The 19,192-nt window shown below is 38.0% G+C and overlaps 1 protein-coding gene across 1 annotated transcript; it reads left to right on the top strand.

Annotated features, from left to right (window-relative positions):
- Positions 1-812: 812 nt before the first annotated feature.
- PGRMC2 (progesterone receptor membrane component 2) lies at positions 813-18,259 on the top strand. The gene is made up of 3 exons (XM_044767246.2): positions 813-1,272; positions 14,462-14,617; positions 16,106-18,259. Exons 1-3 carry the CDS (start codon positions 855-857, stop codon positions 16,201-16,203), a joined length of 672 nt encoding a protein of 223 aa, XP_044623181.2. The 5' UTR covers positions 813-854; the 3' UTR covers positions 16,204-18,259.
- Positions 18,260-19,192: the final 933 nt, after the last annotated feature.

The following is a 19,192-nucleotide window of genomic DNA, read 5'->3' as shown; positions in this document are numbered from 1 at the left end:
TAGTCTAAAACCTGAAGGAAAATTCTACAAGAGCAGCCTCAGCCAGCCCCACCAGGGAAGTAGTGGGTGCTCGGCGCCAGGGCAGACAGCACGTAGCTGCCTGCTACCGCACAGCCCGAAGGCGGGCTCCGTGCGCTCTCTCCGCGCCGGCGTCTCCAACTCGTCCCCAAACTTCTGGGCGGGAGCTCTGACTGGCTTCCGGACAGGCGCGACAGCGCCCGAGGGAGAAAGGGACGCCCCTCGCTGGTTGGCGCCAGCAGTTAAAAGCGTCGCGGCCTCCCACAGGCCGCCAGCCTTCCCCCTTAGAAAGGCGCCCCGCCTCCGCGGCCGCCTCACTGAAGCTCCCGCGCTGCGTGAGAGCAAAGAGGCGGGAGTTCTCAGAGGCGAACACAGGCCTGGGGAGGGAAGCGACTCCGGGGCGCACGCGCACAGCGAGGGGGCTGGGCGGAGCGTGCCTCCTGGAGGGGTTGCGGAGGAAAGGAGAGCGCGTGGCGCTCCGGGACCCGCGCACGCGCTGTAGTCTCGCCCAGCCCGTGCGCGCGCGCGGCCGGCGCAGCGTCTTTTCTTCAGGCCCGCCCCCCTCTTCTACTTCAGCAAGCGGAGGCGCTGAGCGAGAGCAGGGAAGTGTGGGGCGAGGTGGGCGGGGCGTCGCCCGCGAGAGCGGCCCGCAAAAGAAGGGAGGGGCAGGGAGAGATCCAAGACAACGTTACCTCGTCAACACCCAATCGGGAGGCAGTCTGACCCCGCCTCCTCCCCTCACGTTATTGGCTGGGAGACCCCCAGATGGGCGGGGCGCGCCGTGGGGTTGGGGAGGGCAGGGGGCGGGGAGGAGGAGCAGGCGCTGGCGGGCAGTGATGGCGGCGGGTGATGGGGACGTGAAGCTAGGCACCCTGGGGAGTGGCAGCGAGAGCAGCAGCGACGGCAGCAGCGAGAGCCCGGGCGGCGCGGGAGCGGCAGCAGAAGGGGGCGGCTGGGCGGCAGCGGCGTTGGCGCTTCTGACGGGGGGCGGGGAGATGCTGCTGAACGTGGCGCTGGTGGCGCTGGTGCTGCTGGGGGCCTACCGGCTGTGGGTGCGCTGGGGGCGGCGGGGTCTGGGCGCCGGGGCCGGGGCGGGAGAGGAGAGCCCCGCCGCCTCCCTGCCTCGCATGAAGAAGCGGGACTTCAGCTTGGAGCAGCTGCGCCAGTACGACGGGTCCCGCACCCCGCGCATCCTGCTCGCGGTCAATGGGAAAGTCTTCGACGTGACCAAAGGCAGCAAGTTCTACGGCCCGGGTGAGGAGGAGTTGGACGGGGAGGGGGAGGACCCCCTGCAGCTCAAACGCGACCCCGTTCTGATGGGGAGGCCCCTGGGCACCGGGTTAGTTTGCCGAGCCTTCTCGGCGTCTGGACCCCCGCGCCTTGCCTGCGGCACCTGGGACGGCCCACACCACACCCCTACCCCTCCAGCAGCGGGACCTCCAGCTTTTCCCCCGAAGTCGGGGTCCCAGTGTCACCCCAGGAACCAGCTCTCAGCTTTCATCTTTCTCCCATCCGATTTCTCCTCGCAGCCTTTTCTTGTGCCGAATTTTTCAAAATCCTTTTAGTTGTCGCCAGTCACGCTGGCCCTCAGCCTTTTCTGATCTTTCTGATTCCTACTATGGGTGGGGACAGGGGGAGAGAAATTTCCAAAGTAGGGACCTCAAGTTTTAGGCCCTGTAATTCGCAGCTTTCCTTTCTTTACTCTTTTTTGCCACTGATCTGCCTTTTCCCTCTACTGCTCCCCATAAGGCCACGTTTAGGTACACGTAGTTCCAAGTCCCAACCCTCTAGTCTGTGAAGCACGGGCATATAAGCAACACTTCACACTCTTGTTTTTTTTAAAACCAGTTTTAGTATGGAGATGCTTTCCAAGATTAACAGTATATGTGGGATGAGGACAGAGCAGAATCCAGATCTTAATAAAGACTGGCAAGGGTTTTCGCCTGAGTTTTGGGGGCGGAGCTCATATACCCAGCAGGCGTGCCTGTTTGGTTTCTTTCTTGGGGGTTGGGGAGGTAGTAGGGAGACAAGTATTCAAATTCAAATGCACGTTCATAATGACTTCTTGTGTTTTCACTGAGGAGAAAAAACTTAAAAGAGCTATAAATTCATACCCCCGTTCACCAGTCCTGCAAGTTAAAGATTTTTAGGACTTTGCTTTCAGAGAACTGTGTATATAGGGTAGTTGGTTTAGAAACCATTCTTTTACAGTGTAGTTATTGCCTATATTTCAGATTATGCTCATAAACTTCAGACTTACGGAACTTGTTGGTGTAACGTAAAATTGAGCAACATGGTACATCCTGGTTGTGTAGTAATTAATTCCAAGCTTAAAAAAAAAGTGACTACAATAAAAAATAAATAATAAAATTAGAGACCTACAGTGACCTGTTATTTGAAAGAGAACATCCAAGCCTTTAAGTCAAGGGGGTTGACAGGTCCAAAAACAAGTTGGTTTCCTCCTTGATTTAATTTATAGTGCATGAGATTCATTGACACTTGCAAATATATACTTCTGATTTCAGGGCTTGGTGGCTGGAAAATATTTTAGAAGTGCTTTGGTTTGTTGGTTGCTAATTGGAATAGAGATAAGAAATTGAAGATTTTATGTGTTGAATTATTTATTTTTTAGTTGCTTGTATTTTTGTGCGTACATCCACATTCAATCCAAGTCGTAGACAGCTTGTAAAGTATTTGTTTCTGGTTATATAAATATGAAAACCAGATGTCTACCTACTTATGTCGGCTGAAATGGTGAACACTTTTTTTGTTTACCTAACAGTGTGTAGGGCAAGAGAATAGGGCCAAAGTACAGTATTTAAACAGACAGACCAAATTAAATAGTTATTTTTTAGTCAAGGATTTACACAGTGTTTTGTGCCTGGTTAAAGCTTTTTCCCCCATTGATGTTAAAATGTGTGTTCAGTGATTAGAAATTGTGTCCAGATTTAGAGTTTTAATACAGAACTTACTCAACTGAAAGATCTGCCTTTGTCCCCCCATCTAAACTGACAATGAGCAAACATTAGTGCGGAGAAGCTTATTAGTCCCTACACATTATGCCTTGCCACACTATCTGAAAATAGCCAGAGAGACAGTTATACACACAGTTTGGCATCCTCCAGTGGCATATGTTCTGCAACAGAAATTAAAAATTAAGATAAGAGTCATAGGTGTAATGTCGGTAGCCTTTCTGTGGTTTGGGCAGTGAGGGGTCTCTTCAGGTAACACGGAGAAGTCAGCGTTAGGTTAGCTTCCACCAATTCCCAGTTCCCGATGAACAGCCCGAGTGATATTCAGGTATTTTATTCTAGGTATTTATTGATCAACAACGTAATACAGATATCTGGAGTATTTTATTACTGAAAGGAACCTTAAAGGTAGCTAGATTGTCTACGGACTTGGAATTGTTAATCATCGTTAGAAGATGTAGCACTTTCCAAAAGAAGCCAAATTTCTGGCTATGAAACAGATTTAAGTTTTGGTTTTAATTTTTATTTTCATCCTCAAATCAATCAAGCAACTGTGTAGCAGAATAATTCAGAAGCAATAATCCTTATCTGAGAATCTGAGTAGCTTGAAAGAATGAGCTAAGGGACCCAGAAAACCTAGTTTCTTTGCAGAGCCAATATCTACTTGCATTTCACAATAATGGTTTTAGAGTTAAAGATTCTTTTGTGAGGTTTTTTTCTATATTGAAGATATTTTTCTTTTTATTGATAAATTTTTAGAGTTCAGGTTCTTAAAAAATTACATATTGACAGTTTAGTGGAGTAAACACATGTTGGCAAATGGTTGGCATTAACTATATTTGTTAATATTAAATTTAGTAACAGTTTAGGCACTTGGCCAGCATGTGAGGAAAGTGGTCATGTAATAACAATGAATACGGGAGGAGAAAGGAAACTAGATTTGTTAAGCACCTACTACGTCAGATCCATTAATTTGTCATCTCTGCAATGCCTCAGTGAGGATAGTAAGTATTCCTGTCCTTTAGATGGGGAATCTGAGGTTTAGGTATTTTGGGTAAATTGGCTTGGATCACACATACATGGCATTCAAATCCAGATATATTTGACCACGAAGCTTATCTATGCTATTCAGGTAAACTGCATCTGGGATAAACTTGTAGAGAATCTTACTGTTGTTTATTATACTCTCCCCTGGTTCCCGTAAGATTTAAAGCCTCAAAGAAATAGAATTTCGTGGCTTTGTGTTGTGCTGTCCAGTATGGTAGACACAGGCTACATGTGGCTTTTTAAATTTAAATTAATTAAATATAATTAAAATTGAGTTCCTCAGTCACACTAGCCACATTTCAAGTGGTCAGTAGCCACATGGCTGCCTTATTAGATAGTGCGCTTTATAGAGTATTTCCATCCTCCCAGAGAGTTCTGTTCAACAGCACTGAATCTAGAGGTCAGGATAGAAGGAGGAGGAAACTCTATTGATTGAGCTTATTATCTCGTTTAATTCTCCAACAGCCCTAGGAGATAAGTAATGTTCCCAATTTACAAATGTGGAAACTGAATCTCAGGTTATGCCCAAAGTCGCCTATCTAGTAAGTGGGAAAGCTAGAAATCAAACCCAGTCTAAATGGCTTGACGTGCCTTTCCTTCCCATTGTATCACAACATAATACAATTTCCCTTGTTTTCAGAGTCATAACAGATTAGGAAGACTTAAACAGATAGTATGATTTTAAATAATTTGATTTAATGTTACTGCAGTGGAACTCTACCAGAGCAGTGTTTCTCTTTCTTCTTTGGAATGGCAAGAAATTATACGATTGACCTTTCTGATAGTTTATCCCACGTTTCTCAAATTTAGATATATTGCTTCCCCCTTATTTCATATATTCTGTGACATATACCAAAACTGCATTTTTTCTGACTTATATTTTAAATTCCACTGGAAAGAAAAAGAAGTCAAGTACCCCATGAGATGCCTAATATTTAGGAGGTTGGGGAGAGGAGCATATGTACCTTTCAAGTAATTTTCCTCCTTTTTTAACTGTATTTTCAATATGTTAACTATTATTATAGTTTACAAAATTGCTGTTGAAGCGAGAGTTGCAACATATAGACTCGGTCCAACCTGACTGTTTCCTTAATGGATATTCCAGTGACAATACCTAGCTCTCATCCCAGCGTCTTGTTTTAAATCTGGCTCTGTCTGTTGTTTGGGCTAATGTCCATACACATCCATTACCTACCAGTAAGATAAAAGGATCAGTTAAGTTTTTTGATGAATTTTGATACACTGCCCAAATGTATACTAGTTTTTTCTACAATACCTACTTGGTTGGGTTCTCTGAGTTCAACATTATTCTGTTGTTTTTAATCTTTGAGGGAATTGTACTTGTGTTAAATACTAACACAGAGTATAAAAGGGTAGCTTAAAGCGGCATGTATGAGACCAGAAGATGTTATTCAAGCTGGAAGAAAGGAGTAGGTTTCGTAGCATCTGGAGTTAGCCATTCAAGTTCTTTTAGTAGTTCCTTCAATCTGTGACACAGACCACTCCTCCCCCGGGTACCCTGTGACAGACATCACTGAATAACCGCTGTACTCTTAGAACCTGCATCCTGTCTCATGATCTTTAATATAGCATTTCAGCTCCTTTTTTAAATACTAAGAAGAAATTGCCTAGATTTCATTACAGTGTTACTTAAATAAGATGTTGTGAGAAATGAGAGTTAACTGAGTCTCCAAACAAATGCGTCCCTAATCTCATGGAGTTTGTGGTCTGTTGAGGAAAATAGACAATAAACAAGCTTTCAGTACATAATTATAATTAATCTGTAATTAAATATGCTATGAAAGAAATGAATAGGATACATAATAGAGGATAACAGAGGACTTTATTTACATTAGGTGGTTAAGAAAGTTACCTTATTTAGTTTGTCAAGAAAAGGAGGTTGACCCTTAAGCAAAGACCTGAAGAAGCCAGCCATACGAAGATTGGAAGTGAGGATGTTTTGGAGCCATCTCGCACTAGGTCTGGAACTGATCACATTGTGTTACTTGGCAGAGAAAGAAACATCCTTATCGCCTTGACTGATTTTCAGATTTGACTTCAGCCTTTGTTTGATTGGTATTACCTCAGTGTTTCTTTTCCATCCTTTTACTTTCAGCCAATCTGCGTTACGTTTTATTTTTTCCTTATAAAAAACATATAGCTGGATCTTTTCATTAAATCTAATATCAACACTATGTCTTTTAACTGCTTAATCGGTTTATGTATTTTGTCATTATAGTATATTTAGATTTATTTCTACCATCTTATTTAGTAATTTCTCCTTGTCATACTTTTCTCTGCCTCTTTTTCCTACCTTTTTTTTCTTCTAAGATTGATTTTTTTAATTCCTCCCACTTTTTCTCCCCTACTGAAGTGGATGCTTTCTGTTTCTTTTCTTTTGGTGATTTCCTTAAGTTTTTGCTATGGACACTATCCTTCTGAACGATGTAAGAATGTTAGCCAAACATTCTTATGTGAATTAGAAAAATTGTCTCTAAGACACTTTACTGCCATCTGACAGAATACTTCTTCTTTTTTTTTTTTTTTTTTTAAAGATTTTATTTTTTCCTTTTTCTCCCCAAAGCCCCCCGGTACATAGTTGTGTATTCTTCGTTGTGGGTTCCTCTAGTTGTGGCATGTGGGACGCTGCCTCAGCATGGTCTGACGAGCAGTGCCATGTCCGCGCCCAGGATTCGAACCGGCGAAACACTGGGCTGCCTGCAGCGGAGCGCGCGAACTTAACCACTCGGCCACGGGGCCAGCCCCTGACAGAATACTTCTTAATAAATATACAAAACTACCATGTATACAAATATGGATAGTGTCCCCTGGAGTTGTGTAGTATGCAGCCATATGTTGTACCCCTGGTTAGAAAGCTTTAACTCTAATCCCCCCCATCCTATTTTCTGTGTTATTGCTATTAGACTTTTAGTTGCACTATATTTTTTCAAACTCCACCTCCAAATTGGTTAAATCGTTACCATTTTTTAAAAAATAATGAGTCCTCATTTAAATTTACTAACATAGTTACCGTTTTCTTTATTCATTGTCATTTCTTGCATCTCATTCCTTGGTTCAGGGTTCAGTTTTCATTCTACTGAGATATGTCCTATATTTTTCATCAGTAGAAAAAAAAAATTCTGTGTCTGTCTGCCCTCACTCAGGAATAATAGTATAGATTTAGGCTATAAAATTATAGATTGATATTGTTTTACTTCAAATCGTCAATAGTATATTCCACTGTCTTTTACTTCTCTTTAAATCTGCTTTTGGTTTATTCATCATTCCTTTTATTAATCTGTTTTTTCCCTTTGGTTTAGTTGAGACTTTTTTTTTACTTTTTCTTTGGAGTTCTACTCTTTCACTGGGATTTGTCCAGGTGGGGAGTTGATTTTTTTTTTTAGCATGTACCAGACTCTACTAAAATCTGAGGATGTGGTTTTATTTTACTTTAGAAGATTTGAACCTGTTATCTCTTCCCTGTCTCCCCCATTCTCTTTATTCCTTCCTCTGGAACTCTTAATAGATACGCATTAGCTTTCATTCTGTTCTTCATGTCTCTTAATCTTTCCTTATGTTCCATCTCTTAATTTCCTAGTAATTTTAAGTAAACATGCTATAGTTCTTTAATCTGCTTCTATTCTTTTATTCTTAGGCTGCCAGTTCTCATATCTGTTGTATGTCCTCACTTCTCCATGGTGGTTTGTTTGTTCATTTAGTTTATAATTTTCATTGCAAATTTATCTTCAGCAATTACTGTCTTTTTGTTTCTTAGTGTATTTTTGTGATGTTCCACGAGCCCTGGGTTGTAGAAGTCTTCTTGTAGCCGTGGTTTGGGGTATGTTTCAAAATAGCCTCCTGAAAGTTAGAAAAAAAAAAGCTATGTTTTATTAGGTAATACATGCTCAAGATAGAAAATTAAGAAGGATATATAGTGAAAAATACGTTTCCTTCCCACAACCCAGCCACGGGGTTCCCCTCCCTGGAGTGAGGAACCAGTCCAAGTATTGTTCCAGAGGTATTCTCTGCTAGTGCAAGCATGCGGATATATACTTTTCCCCACACACTAATTGTAGCATAGTATGCAAACCTTTAACAGTATTTTAATATCTTGAGAGCTTTTCATATCAGTATAAAGAAAGCCATCTTATTCTTTCAAATTTATGCATAATGTTCTGTTATATGAATATATCATATTTTAACAGTCCACTCTTAATGAACATTTGTGTCCAATCTCTTGTTATTACTGGTGCTACTGTAAATATTCATGTACATGTCATTTTACACATGTGAGTAAAATTATAATTATCTATAAAATAAATTCCTAGAAGTAAAATTACTGAATCTTAGGATATGGACTTTTTTATTTATTTTTTTTTGATTGAGGAAGATTAGCCCTGAGCTAACATCTGTTGTCAATCTTCCTCTTTTTTTGCTTGAGGGAGATTAGCCCTGAGCTAATGTCTGTGCCAGTCTTCCTCCACTTTATATATGGGACACTGCCACAGCATGGCTGATGAATGGTGTAAGTCTTTGCCTGGGATCTGAACCTGCAAACTCGGGCTGCTGAAGCAGAGCGGAGCGTGCCAAACTTAACCACTACGCCATGGGGCTGGCCTCTAGACATTTTTAATTTGAGTACTTATTTCCGAATTGCCCTCCAGAGAATTTGGACCAATTTACACTTCCATGAAATTGCCCATTTCTTACCCCCTTGCCAAAAATGTGATATGGAACTTCTTGGTCTTTGTCAATCTGAGAAGTTAAAGTGATATCTCAATATTGTTTTAGTTTTCATTTCTCTTTTTCTTAGTGACGTTGAACGTCTTTAAAATTTTGAGTCTTTTATGTTTCCTTTCCTACAAGTTATCTGTTCATATATGCTTTGCTACAGTTTTCAATCATGATGTTGGTCTTTTCTCACAGATTTTAAGTGTTGTTTACAAAGTGATTCAGCCTTTGCTACAAATATTTTTCCTAGTTTATTTACCTTTTTACTTTATGGTGTTTTTAATATTTTTATGGTTTCAAGTGTTTAGTTCCATTTGGAATTTATTTTAAGATGTGAATAAGGATCCAACTTTTGTTTTTGTGTTTTTACAGAAGGCTGTTCAGTTATCCCAATACCATTTATAGAATAATTTTCTTTTTTTGCCCAACATTTGCAGCATTACCTTCACTGTTTCCTAAATTCCAATAAATATTTAAGTCCATGCTGTTTTTTCATCTTAGAATTTTCATTCTCCATGGGCTTATGTAGACTCAGGCCCCACTCCCACATGTGGCAGAGGCCTGGGGTTTTAATTTTTCACTCTTCCGTGTTCTCAGCCCCAGCCATGAGCCCTGGGACCAAGGCTGTGAGCTCAACTCACAGCATTGCTGAAAGCCTTCTAGTTTGAATTTCAGAAGCAAGATTGAGTTTTCAGTCCCTCTTAGAATGAGGGTATTCAGGAGATTATCTAGTTTGGCCTCCAACTTCAGGCAGGTGAAATATGTTCCCCATTTTGTACCAAGGCCTCCAAGATTTGCCCAATGTCGCACATTGGGAGGAGCCTCTAGAACCCAGCATCTTGGCTTCTTGAGAGGCATGCTCTCAGTTTTACTGTGCTGCCTTCTCTCTCAAAGCCTCCGGACTGCCTAGACCTAAGTTTTAAAAAATAATAGGTGGATTTCATTTTGTCACTTTTGCATATTTCTTCATTTGTTCCTAGGCTTATTGTAATCTCATTTGGAATAAATTACTCAATACCAAGTATTATTAGATTTTTTTTTAACTTGCTTTAATAATCACAAAAGACTGTTTTCAAAACAGGCCAGAAAACTGGGCTGTTTATAAACTTTAATGAATTAAAGTTTGTCTCTGAGAGCTATAGTTTTTATATCATGGAAATAACTAAAATATTCATTCTGGAATTTTCTCCATAAATACCAACATAACTACATAAATATCTTAATAATCACAAAATTGTTACAAATTTTAGATATTTTATTCCTCATGAAATTTTCTGTTCAATTATTCTTTAAAACATTGTTTTACAATGACCACATGTTGCCTTTTCAAAAATATGTCATCCCATTCTACCTGATTGTATTTAAGCAAGCAGTTTCAGGATACACTGACTAGTAGACTTACTGACTTTTGAACTTTAAAAATCTGTACCGTTAGTTGTGTTAACACTTAAGAACTATTAATGAAATCTAAATTCTAAGTAGTATAATGTCATTTCGGTATATTTAACAGTATCTGTGACAAGGGTTTATATCTAAAATGATGTCTTAGAATATTTGTTACATAAATACATTTAAGAGAATCTGCTTTGACTGAATAATTGCTGTTCATTTTTTGTAGCAAGAATTTTCTTGCAATTGTAAATCCATTTTTATATCAGCATTATATTTTAGTCTTTAATAAAGCAACAGAATATAATTCTCTAGTTATTACTGAAATGTTAATGTCTAGATGAGCCTTAATAGTTAAAATAAACTGTTAAGTTTGTATAAGCTGGCCTTCACGTAAGTATATATGTAAAGTATACCAAACCTAGAGACCTAATACCACTTAAAAACGCTTTCCTTGGGTAGCTCTCTGTTGTTTTAGTATTATGGACAGCCAAGAGTATTTATCAAAATATTGGAATCAGTAACATTTAGATTTGTTATATAAAGGGTAGTGGAATGGGGAGGTATTGCTGACTTCTCATATATGCTTCTGGTTGTATCATGAATGCAGAGAAATGTACTTTAATTAGACCTCAAAGCCTCCTTTCTCTGAGAAACCCATCCATTTCCAACTCTAGTTCTTAATCTTAATGTTGTCTTCTTTATCATCTTACAGGAAAAAGTAAAGAAAACTGTTACCAAAAAGACCTTTCGAGAAATTAAATACTTCCTGAGGGAAATTATAAACGTGGAGAAGACAGCTTAATATAGTTTAGAAAGTGGGGAAATATGTTAATCACTGAATCATTCTTTTCTATTCAAGAGTTAACAAAACATCATTTTGTCTAGAATTAGGCTTGGATTATTATTGACTCAAATTCACTGTTACTAAGTCAGCCATCTGAAACCAAAAAAGGAACATGTTTTATGAAGTTTTGTTTCTACATTCATTCAATGTTGAGGCCTCCTTAGGGAAATTACCAGAGAATTTTGCTAGAGAATGCACTGGTATATATTTATATACTCAAAGATGGAGGATTTTCTATTTTTATAATGATCATCTTTTCTTCTCTCATTTTTACTATTATGGTTTGTACTCTGAAGTACCCTGAAGTAGATTGACTTTTGCAGGCCAAGGAGATAGGTATTATAACAAAATGCCAAGAGAAGCCGTGGTGTCTACAGCTTTTTTGTTAATTCTCTTCCATTTTGATTTAACAGGTATTCTAAAATATCCATTCCCCTGAAATTTTGTAATTAGTGAAATGCTCCAATTTTCAGGGTTGTCATTCCATCTTTGGGTTTGTGAGTCTTCTGTGTGTTTTCTCAAGGTGTACTGTGTTTGGGATAGTTAGAAAAGTGGAAATAGTGCTTCCCAGTTCTGTCAATAATTTTACGCAAGTCAGTGAATGCCTCTCCTCCTGTTCGTCTGCCAAGTAGGGAGGGCAAAAACTGTCCCTTCCACTTTGCAAGACTGTGAGAGAAGTGAGATTGCTAGAAAATCCTTTAAAAAGTTGAAACTATCATTTTACATTTGTAGGTTTTTAAAGCCATGATCAGTTTTATTTTTCCTTTTGTGTGCTTGACTCATTGCTGTTTTAAGTTTGTAAGCATTGGTCCAGTCAGCATTAAGAGGCTATATAACGTTCATAGATTTTGTTGTTGCTGTTTCTCAAGAAAAAAATCACACTAGTTCAATATATATATGGCCTCCATCTCCTGAAAACAGCCATTGCCACAAAGCAGGTGGAGTTATGCCAAAAAAAAAAGAGGCACAACCTCTTTAAGGTAGGCTACTTTTCTTTTCCCTAGAGACCATTCTTGCTTAATTTTGAAAGTTAACATTTCTCTAAAATAATTAACTCCAATTTAATGACTTAGATTTTACTCTGTAAATAGAAATGATATTGAATTTCTCTTAAACCTTTAATACCCTTTTGAATGTCAGTTGAGATAATGAGGAAAGTTTGAAAGTTATAAATGTTGGCTAATTGTAAATTGTGTCCTATTTTCTTAGATAGAAGACAAATTTAAAGGTGTAAAATGGTAGTCTTAAATTTATATTAATAGGAGAATGATTAAATAAATTATAGGTCTATCCATTAAGTGGGAAAATTAATAAACATTAAATGAGAATTACGATAGTCACCTAATATAAAGTAGCAATTTGGAAAATATTTAAGAATGGGAAAAGCAGAATAAAAAAATACTTTACTGGAAGTATTATCTTTATTTTCATGTTAACGTATCAATACCTAATAATACTACTTTGAAAATATATTGCTAAATGCTATTCTGGTTCAATGCAATAAACTTTTCAGAGAATGAGTTTCTTATATCCAGTGAACTTTATGGTGCATCATTTTCTGTAATTCAAATTAATGTCCATAAATGTTTAGATCTTTGGCTATTTAAGCAAAATTTTGAATTCTACTCTCAAAGGTACAGATACTTTTCTGACATGTGACCTTTGATTTCCTAAATGCTTTCAAATATTAATATGGGTATAATCGTTATTCTAATTTAAAAATCAAGGAATTTCCAGTTTTTTCTACATGTTTACTTCTCATTAGAAAATACTTTATTCTGTTAACTGGACAGTAAGCTCTCTTACTGACCACCCTGTTGCTCATAATTAATTCTGGTTTTAAAGTTGTTTTCTCTAGTTTACCTTTGTTGTGTATTGATAACCTGCAGACTCAGGAAAGAAATTTTTTCTTTTGCAAAATTATGTATTTTGGATCTCTTATTTGTTAGCACATAATCTTAAGACAGTATTTTAAACAGAAGAATCTTCAAGATCTGCTCTGCAACCTAAAATGAAGACAGAATTAACTTTTAAAAGATTTTTATTATAAAAATCATTTCTTAAGTAGCCAGACTTTATCAGTTATATGAAGTAAAAATTTCCCCTCCATTTCCCCAGAAATGTTGCCACTATTAAGTGTTTGGTCTGTATCCTTCCTGGTGTTTTTCATGCATATACAAACACATGTAAAATGTGCATATATGTATATTCTTTTTTTTAATTCAAAGCTAATCATACTATATACTCTTCTGAATTGCTTTCTTCAGTTAATGTATCATGAACTTGTTTCTATGTCTCTACGTGTAGTTACCTAATACGTTTTGATAGCTGTGTACTAGTCTGTTAAATTAATATGCTATAATGTATTTAACCAATTTCTTGATATAGAAAATTAGGTTGTTTCAATTTTGTTTATTACTGTGTGTTTTAAACAACAGAAATGTCTTTTTATTATATATTTGCATGGAGATTTTGCTTACCATGAATGAATCTATTTAAAGTAAAAGGTCAAAATCTAGAGTTTCTCCTTAGTTGGAATTACAGCTAATTCTGTTCCCACTTCATGCCAGGCATTGTGCTAGGCATTGAGGATACGGAGAGGAGCAAGACAGTTGGTGCTTTCAAGGACAGACTTTGGGAATAGCTCACTTCTGTCAGCATATAAATTATGCCATTCCCCCCTAGAGAAGGTTGTTCCTAATTCCTTGGACAAAATACTAGTCATTTTGTGTCAATCAGAAGAACTATTCCTTATAGCCACTTCTCCTGTTTCCCAAAAGCCACAAATGAAAAACATTTTTTTCTCTAATGACTTTTCATAGTTTATTTGGATAATTATGAGTATATTATGGTAGTCAGGTGGTATTTCTTTTGAAAATGGGTCATATTTCTGATTCATTCATTCAGCAAAGATTTGTTGAACATCTCCATATGCTGGGCACTGAACCAGTCACCAGGGGTACAGAGATGTTAGTCTCTGCTCTCATAGAGTTACAACCTGCACTGGATAGGAAAAAAAAATGTTTTAGATCCACAATTCACTTGAGTCTTTACATAGTACATATCCAGTGGATGTTCTGTTGATTATTTTTAGATACCATAATTAATTAACATCCATCAGTAAAGCATCATTTCCCCTTAAGCAAACTGGGTTCCAAACCTAAGTGCTTAAGTTTCCTCTTCTTGCTAATGCCTCACTGTTTTCACCTTTAAATACAGGTTTTGGGGTATCTGACATAATTGAAATTTAAGGTAAATTTTCAGTGAAAAGCTTTTCTTGGTCAAAAGGCACATTTCCAAGAAATTTCTTCTAATTTTGCTATCTAGTATCTGCATGTTTTGAAATTAAGGCTGTGTACCAAATATGAGTCATTATGACTTCTTTTTATTTGACTTTTTCCTTTGAGACATTCTAAAATATTGTTAGGTAATCTAAATAATTTCTTTTTTCCCCCAGCGGGTCCATATGGAATATTTGCTGGTAGGGATGCCTCCAGAGGACTGGCGACATTTTGTCTAGATAAAGATGCACTTAAAGATGAATATGATGATCTCTCAGATTTGAATGCCGTACAAATGGAGAGTGTTCGAGAATGGGAAATGCAATTTAAAGGTACCTTCATTTTGTTGGGTTCTTTGGAAGTATTAAGTTTATGACCAAAGAAAGTGTATACTATTTCACATTCCTTAAGAGCCTAAGGATATCACCTCCTTTCATCGCCATCATTTGATGATAAACATAGCTAAATAGCAATATGATTGTTATATGTGATTATTATTTATAAAATCCATATTTAACAATTGACTTGTTACAAACTATAAGTCTAACAAAAATTTTGACACCTTTAGTTTTATAAGGATTCTTCATTAAGGTATAGTTTTTTTAAAATATAGGCTTATATTTAAAGCTGAATTGATTACTGGTATTGTACTTTAATTATGATTTATTCCAAAATGGTTTTATTGATCCTACCCTTGAACCATAAAGAAAAAATGTCATTCCCCTTTATTATACTCTCATGACATCAATTATTACCACCTATGTTACACTCAGGGCAGCTATTTCTGTGACCTCTGGATCCCTTGGAACGGTTCTTCTGACTTCTTGGCACTTGTACTGATTCTACTGTGTGAAGTCCTCCTATCTTAGCCTCTTGGTTTGTCGGTTAATTCTCTTAACGTAGGTTCAAATTCCTAACCAAGAAATGACTAAATATGTATCACCTTGGACATAGCGATGTTCTAAATTAAACACATGGTAACATTAAAAACAAGCAGTGTAACAGAGATCCAAGAAGAGAGTTTGATAGGAGAAAGAATAATAGTGTGACAGGGGCTGCACACTGAGACCTCAAAGAACACAAGATAATGAGTAACAAATTAATTTTCATCTCCTCATTTCGTTTATTTTCTTTCTTACTAGCATATGTCACATTTTCTCCCAAAGAATATTTCCTGGTTGGATCTACTTACCCTGTGATTTTCCACTTCATGCACTCTTCTACCCTCTTCCTTAGCCCTGGGAAAGTCACCATTTCCTTTCTTATGGTCTTCTCTAGACCAACTATTAACCCTACATCTTATTTCATCTCAGATCTATACAAAAGCCAATATATTTATAGATTTTAAATAACTGTTGGAAATGCCTTGCATTGCCAACTTGTTTCTTTAATTATAATACTTGGAGCTATAAAGATTTAAAGAACTATTCTGAGACTCACAATGCACATTAGAGTTAGACCAGTTTCAGAGTACGTGTCCCCAGACCTAACCCAAGAGCCTGGGGTGGGCAGCTCCAAGATGGATCCTGGACGTGCATATTTTTTAAAAAGATCTCCAAGTGATTCTGATGCAATGTCCTTTATTAAGACCTGGTAATATGGAACATTCTTCTGCAAAGCACAGTTCCCAAGCTTTGTAAGTTCCCTAATGTTTCTTCTGTTTAAGCTTTACATGAGTACAAAAACCAGCCAAGATGAGCAATAGGGAAAACTTAGCTTATTCTACATGATTCTAAAAGAGGCACATGCCTTCCTTGCTGTATAATGTGATAATGAAACAAATTTGATCGTTACTGATTATCTTTTGATGTATCTTTCAGAAAAATATGATTATGTAGGCAGACTCCTAAAACCAGGGGAAGAACCATCAGAATATACAGATGAAGAAGATACCAAGGATCACAATAAACAGGATTGAACTTTGTAAACAACCAAAGTCAGGGGCCTTCAGAACTGCAGTTCTTACTCCCTTTCACAGAATGTCCAGCGTCTTTGGGTTTGGTTCACCTGCTGCAAAAAACATTCAACAAATTTGTACAAGCTAAATGAGTCTCGCTATGAAGATGTGAATACTAGACATTATTTATGCTGCCACACTCATTTGTTGCAGTCGTGAGTAATGTCTGGTGGGGCTTCATCATCCTGGAAAGAAGGAGACAGGGATTTTTTAAAGAGCAAGAAAGTCAAGAGGTTATTTTTCCCTTATTTCTTTTATTTCTCTTCTTTTTTTTTTTTTGTTTAAAATCAAAGACAGCCAGATATGTATTTGCTACTCAAGTGTACAAATCTCAAAGAACAGCAAGGGATTCCTGTTTCACGTGCTGTGTTTTTGTTTGGCATTGAGGGAGGGAGAAGACGAGAGGTGGGGGTGCACGTCAGTTTGAGTAGTCGAAGCTACTGAAACAGTAAAATGTGAATTCCCAAACTTTTCTTTTTGGGTTTTGTCAGGGAAAAGAGGAAAAAAAACCTTTATTTCTAAGAAATCTTTGGAAATTAAGAGAAGGGATTTCAAGTCAATTTAAGTCAAAGCTAATTTCCCAACAGTAAGATTATTTGAAACTAGTTTTTATCCCTTCCCTTTCCCTAGATCAAATCAATATTAATTGTGCCTTATTTCACTTACATAGACTTGAATTATTTTTCGGGAAAGCCCCTATGTGAATTCAGAAGTCACTACAAGCAGCATTGAGACTGAAGTTGGAATATTCTGTTGACTGCAAAACCTTGATGTCATTCTGTGTATATAGAATGTAAAAGGAATATTCAGTGTTACTGCCATATATGTTGATAATACACAAACTTAATTAGCATTGTAATGGCCAAATGCATTCTCCCATGCTTTTCTCTTTTCAAGAAAATTGAAAAACAAATCAACAACTCTGTCCCCCAACAGCTGCCTAATTTTGAGTCTGACCCTCACATCTCACTGGTGTGGGCGCATGGGGCCGTAGTATGGATGTCGTATGGGTGTGTCTGAATGTGTGTGCAAGCGTCATGGAAGGGACTCTGCAGATACTGTAAATACCAGTACCGTTTTAATAAAGCATGTACAATAAACCAAAATAAGCTTGAGTTGGACTTTATATACAAACTGTAAGCCAGTGCATTATGATATGGTAGTCAAGATTGTGCATTTGATTCAAGATAAGGCAAAAATCTTGGAAGTGAAAAGCAGGCACTGGTTAACCAAGTTGTACACATTGTACCACATTCACTGTAACTTTAGGAAGAATTCCACTTTGTGGAACATTCTCAAGAGATCTGAGATTATTCAGGTAAGAATTGATATATAAAAATGTACGTATTTTTACTTTATATTTTGATGCCAACTGATTATACTACAAGTAATAGCACTCAAGGTTGTAGTTCCTGAACACAAAACAATAAAGGATATTATACTGATAGTATTAGATTCTTTTCTTGTTAGTTTGAAAAGGCCCTTGCTAAAAGTCCTATTGTGTCAGTTATTTGATTTCATCATGACTATTTAGGTTCTTGGTTGGGGACAAGTTACACCAAAAAAGACACTTAACAAGTCACCAGTTAAAGAGAAAACTTCTCCTACTTTATGAGTATAATGTATGCAGAAACCATCAAGGAAAGGGGAACTTTTAATGGCAATAATAAGCTAAAGTATGTAAAATACTACATTACATTCAGTCTTGGAATGTTTTGTAGAAAATGATGAACTTCAGCCACATCTTTGCTGAAGACTTGTAAAGACTGAAGAGTATTAGTAAATACTTTGTGTGTTTTTATGTAAAATTTTTTCTAAAATTTGTTAAAGTATACGTCCTCTGTAGTAAACTGATACATATATGAATCATTTGAGCCTAAAGTTCAGAAATAAATCTACACTTGTGAATGGAGAAACTCTAAATATTCATGCAGTAAAAATTATGCAGTCTGTTAAGAAAAATGAGTAATTTTGTGTTTTGAACTTGAAATAAAGTGTTCTATAGACAATTCCTCAATTTCAGTTGAGTGTTCCTCATTTTCTGGTAGCTTGATGGGCAGTCTGCGAGTGAAGAGCCGGAGCTGTGGTGGTGGTGCTGCTGTTGTTTTCCTCTTTAGCCACTATTTCCCTAACTTGCCTGATCATTAAAACCACTTCGGGTACTTAAAATACAAATTCTTGGTCCCCAATCCAAACCTATGACCCACTGAGCCAGAATCAAAAGAGAATGGGTCTCAGACTCTATTTGTAAGAAGTGCCTTGAGTAATTTTTATGATCAGGCACATTTGAGAAACACCACACTAATCTTTTCAGGTTGTATTGTCCATGTCTGTCATCCACTTGAAATGGAGTTTACTCTTAGGTAATTTTGGTCTGATTCCCTGTATTTAGTTTTGTTTGTTTGTTGGAGGGTTTTTTTTGAAGATTAGCCCTGAGCTGAAATCTGCCACCAATCCTCTTTTTTTGCTGAGGAAGACTGGCCCTGAGCTAACATCCATGCCCATCTTCCTCTACTTTATATGTGGGACATCTGCTACAGCGTGGCTTAATAAGCAGTACATAGGTCCACACCTGGGACCCAGACCAGTGAAGCCTGGGCCACCAAAGCGATGTGCAAACCTAACCACTGTACCGCCAGGCTGGCCACCCTGTATTTAATTTTGTATCATTCTCTACACTTCCTTAGAATTTCTTAGTTAAAAGTCAGGAGATTTGGGGGCCAGCTGTTGCATAGTGGTTAAGTTTGGCACAGTCTGCGTTGGTAGCCTGAGTTTGCAGGGTGGATCCCAGGCACAAACCTATACCACTCATCAACCATGCTGTGGCAACGACCCACATATAAAGTGGAGGGAGATTGGCACAGATGTTAGCTCAAGGTTAATCTTCATCAGCAAAAAAAAAAAAAAATTGGCAACAGATGTTAGCTCAAGGCTGATCTTCCTCACCAAA

Source organism: Equus asinus, chromosome 3 (assembly GCF_041296235.1).
Source record: "Equus asinus isolate D_3611 breed Donkey chromosome 3, EquAss-T2T_v2, whole genome shotgun sequence".
NCBI lineage: Eukaryota > Metazoa > Chordata > Mammalia > Perissodactyla > Equidae > Equus > Equus asinus.
Note: the sequence above shows the minus strand (reverse complement) of the source record. Positions and strands in the feature narration are given on the sequence as shown.

Bases quoted from the DNA above. Each gene is read 5' to 3' on its own strand.
- PGRMC2 (XM_044767246.2), top strand. From the start codon at position 855: ATGGCGGCGGGTGATGGGGACGTGAAGCTAGGCACCCTGGGGAGTGGC. The intron at 1,273-14,461 runs GTGAGGAGGAGT...TTTTTCCCCCAG, and splicing joins CAGCAAGTTCTACGGCCCGG to CGGGTCCATATGGAATATTT. The intron at 14,618-16,105 runs GTACCTTCATTT...TGTATCTTTCAG, and splicing joins ATGGGAAATGCAATTTAAAG to AAAAATATGATTATGTAGGC.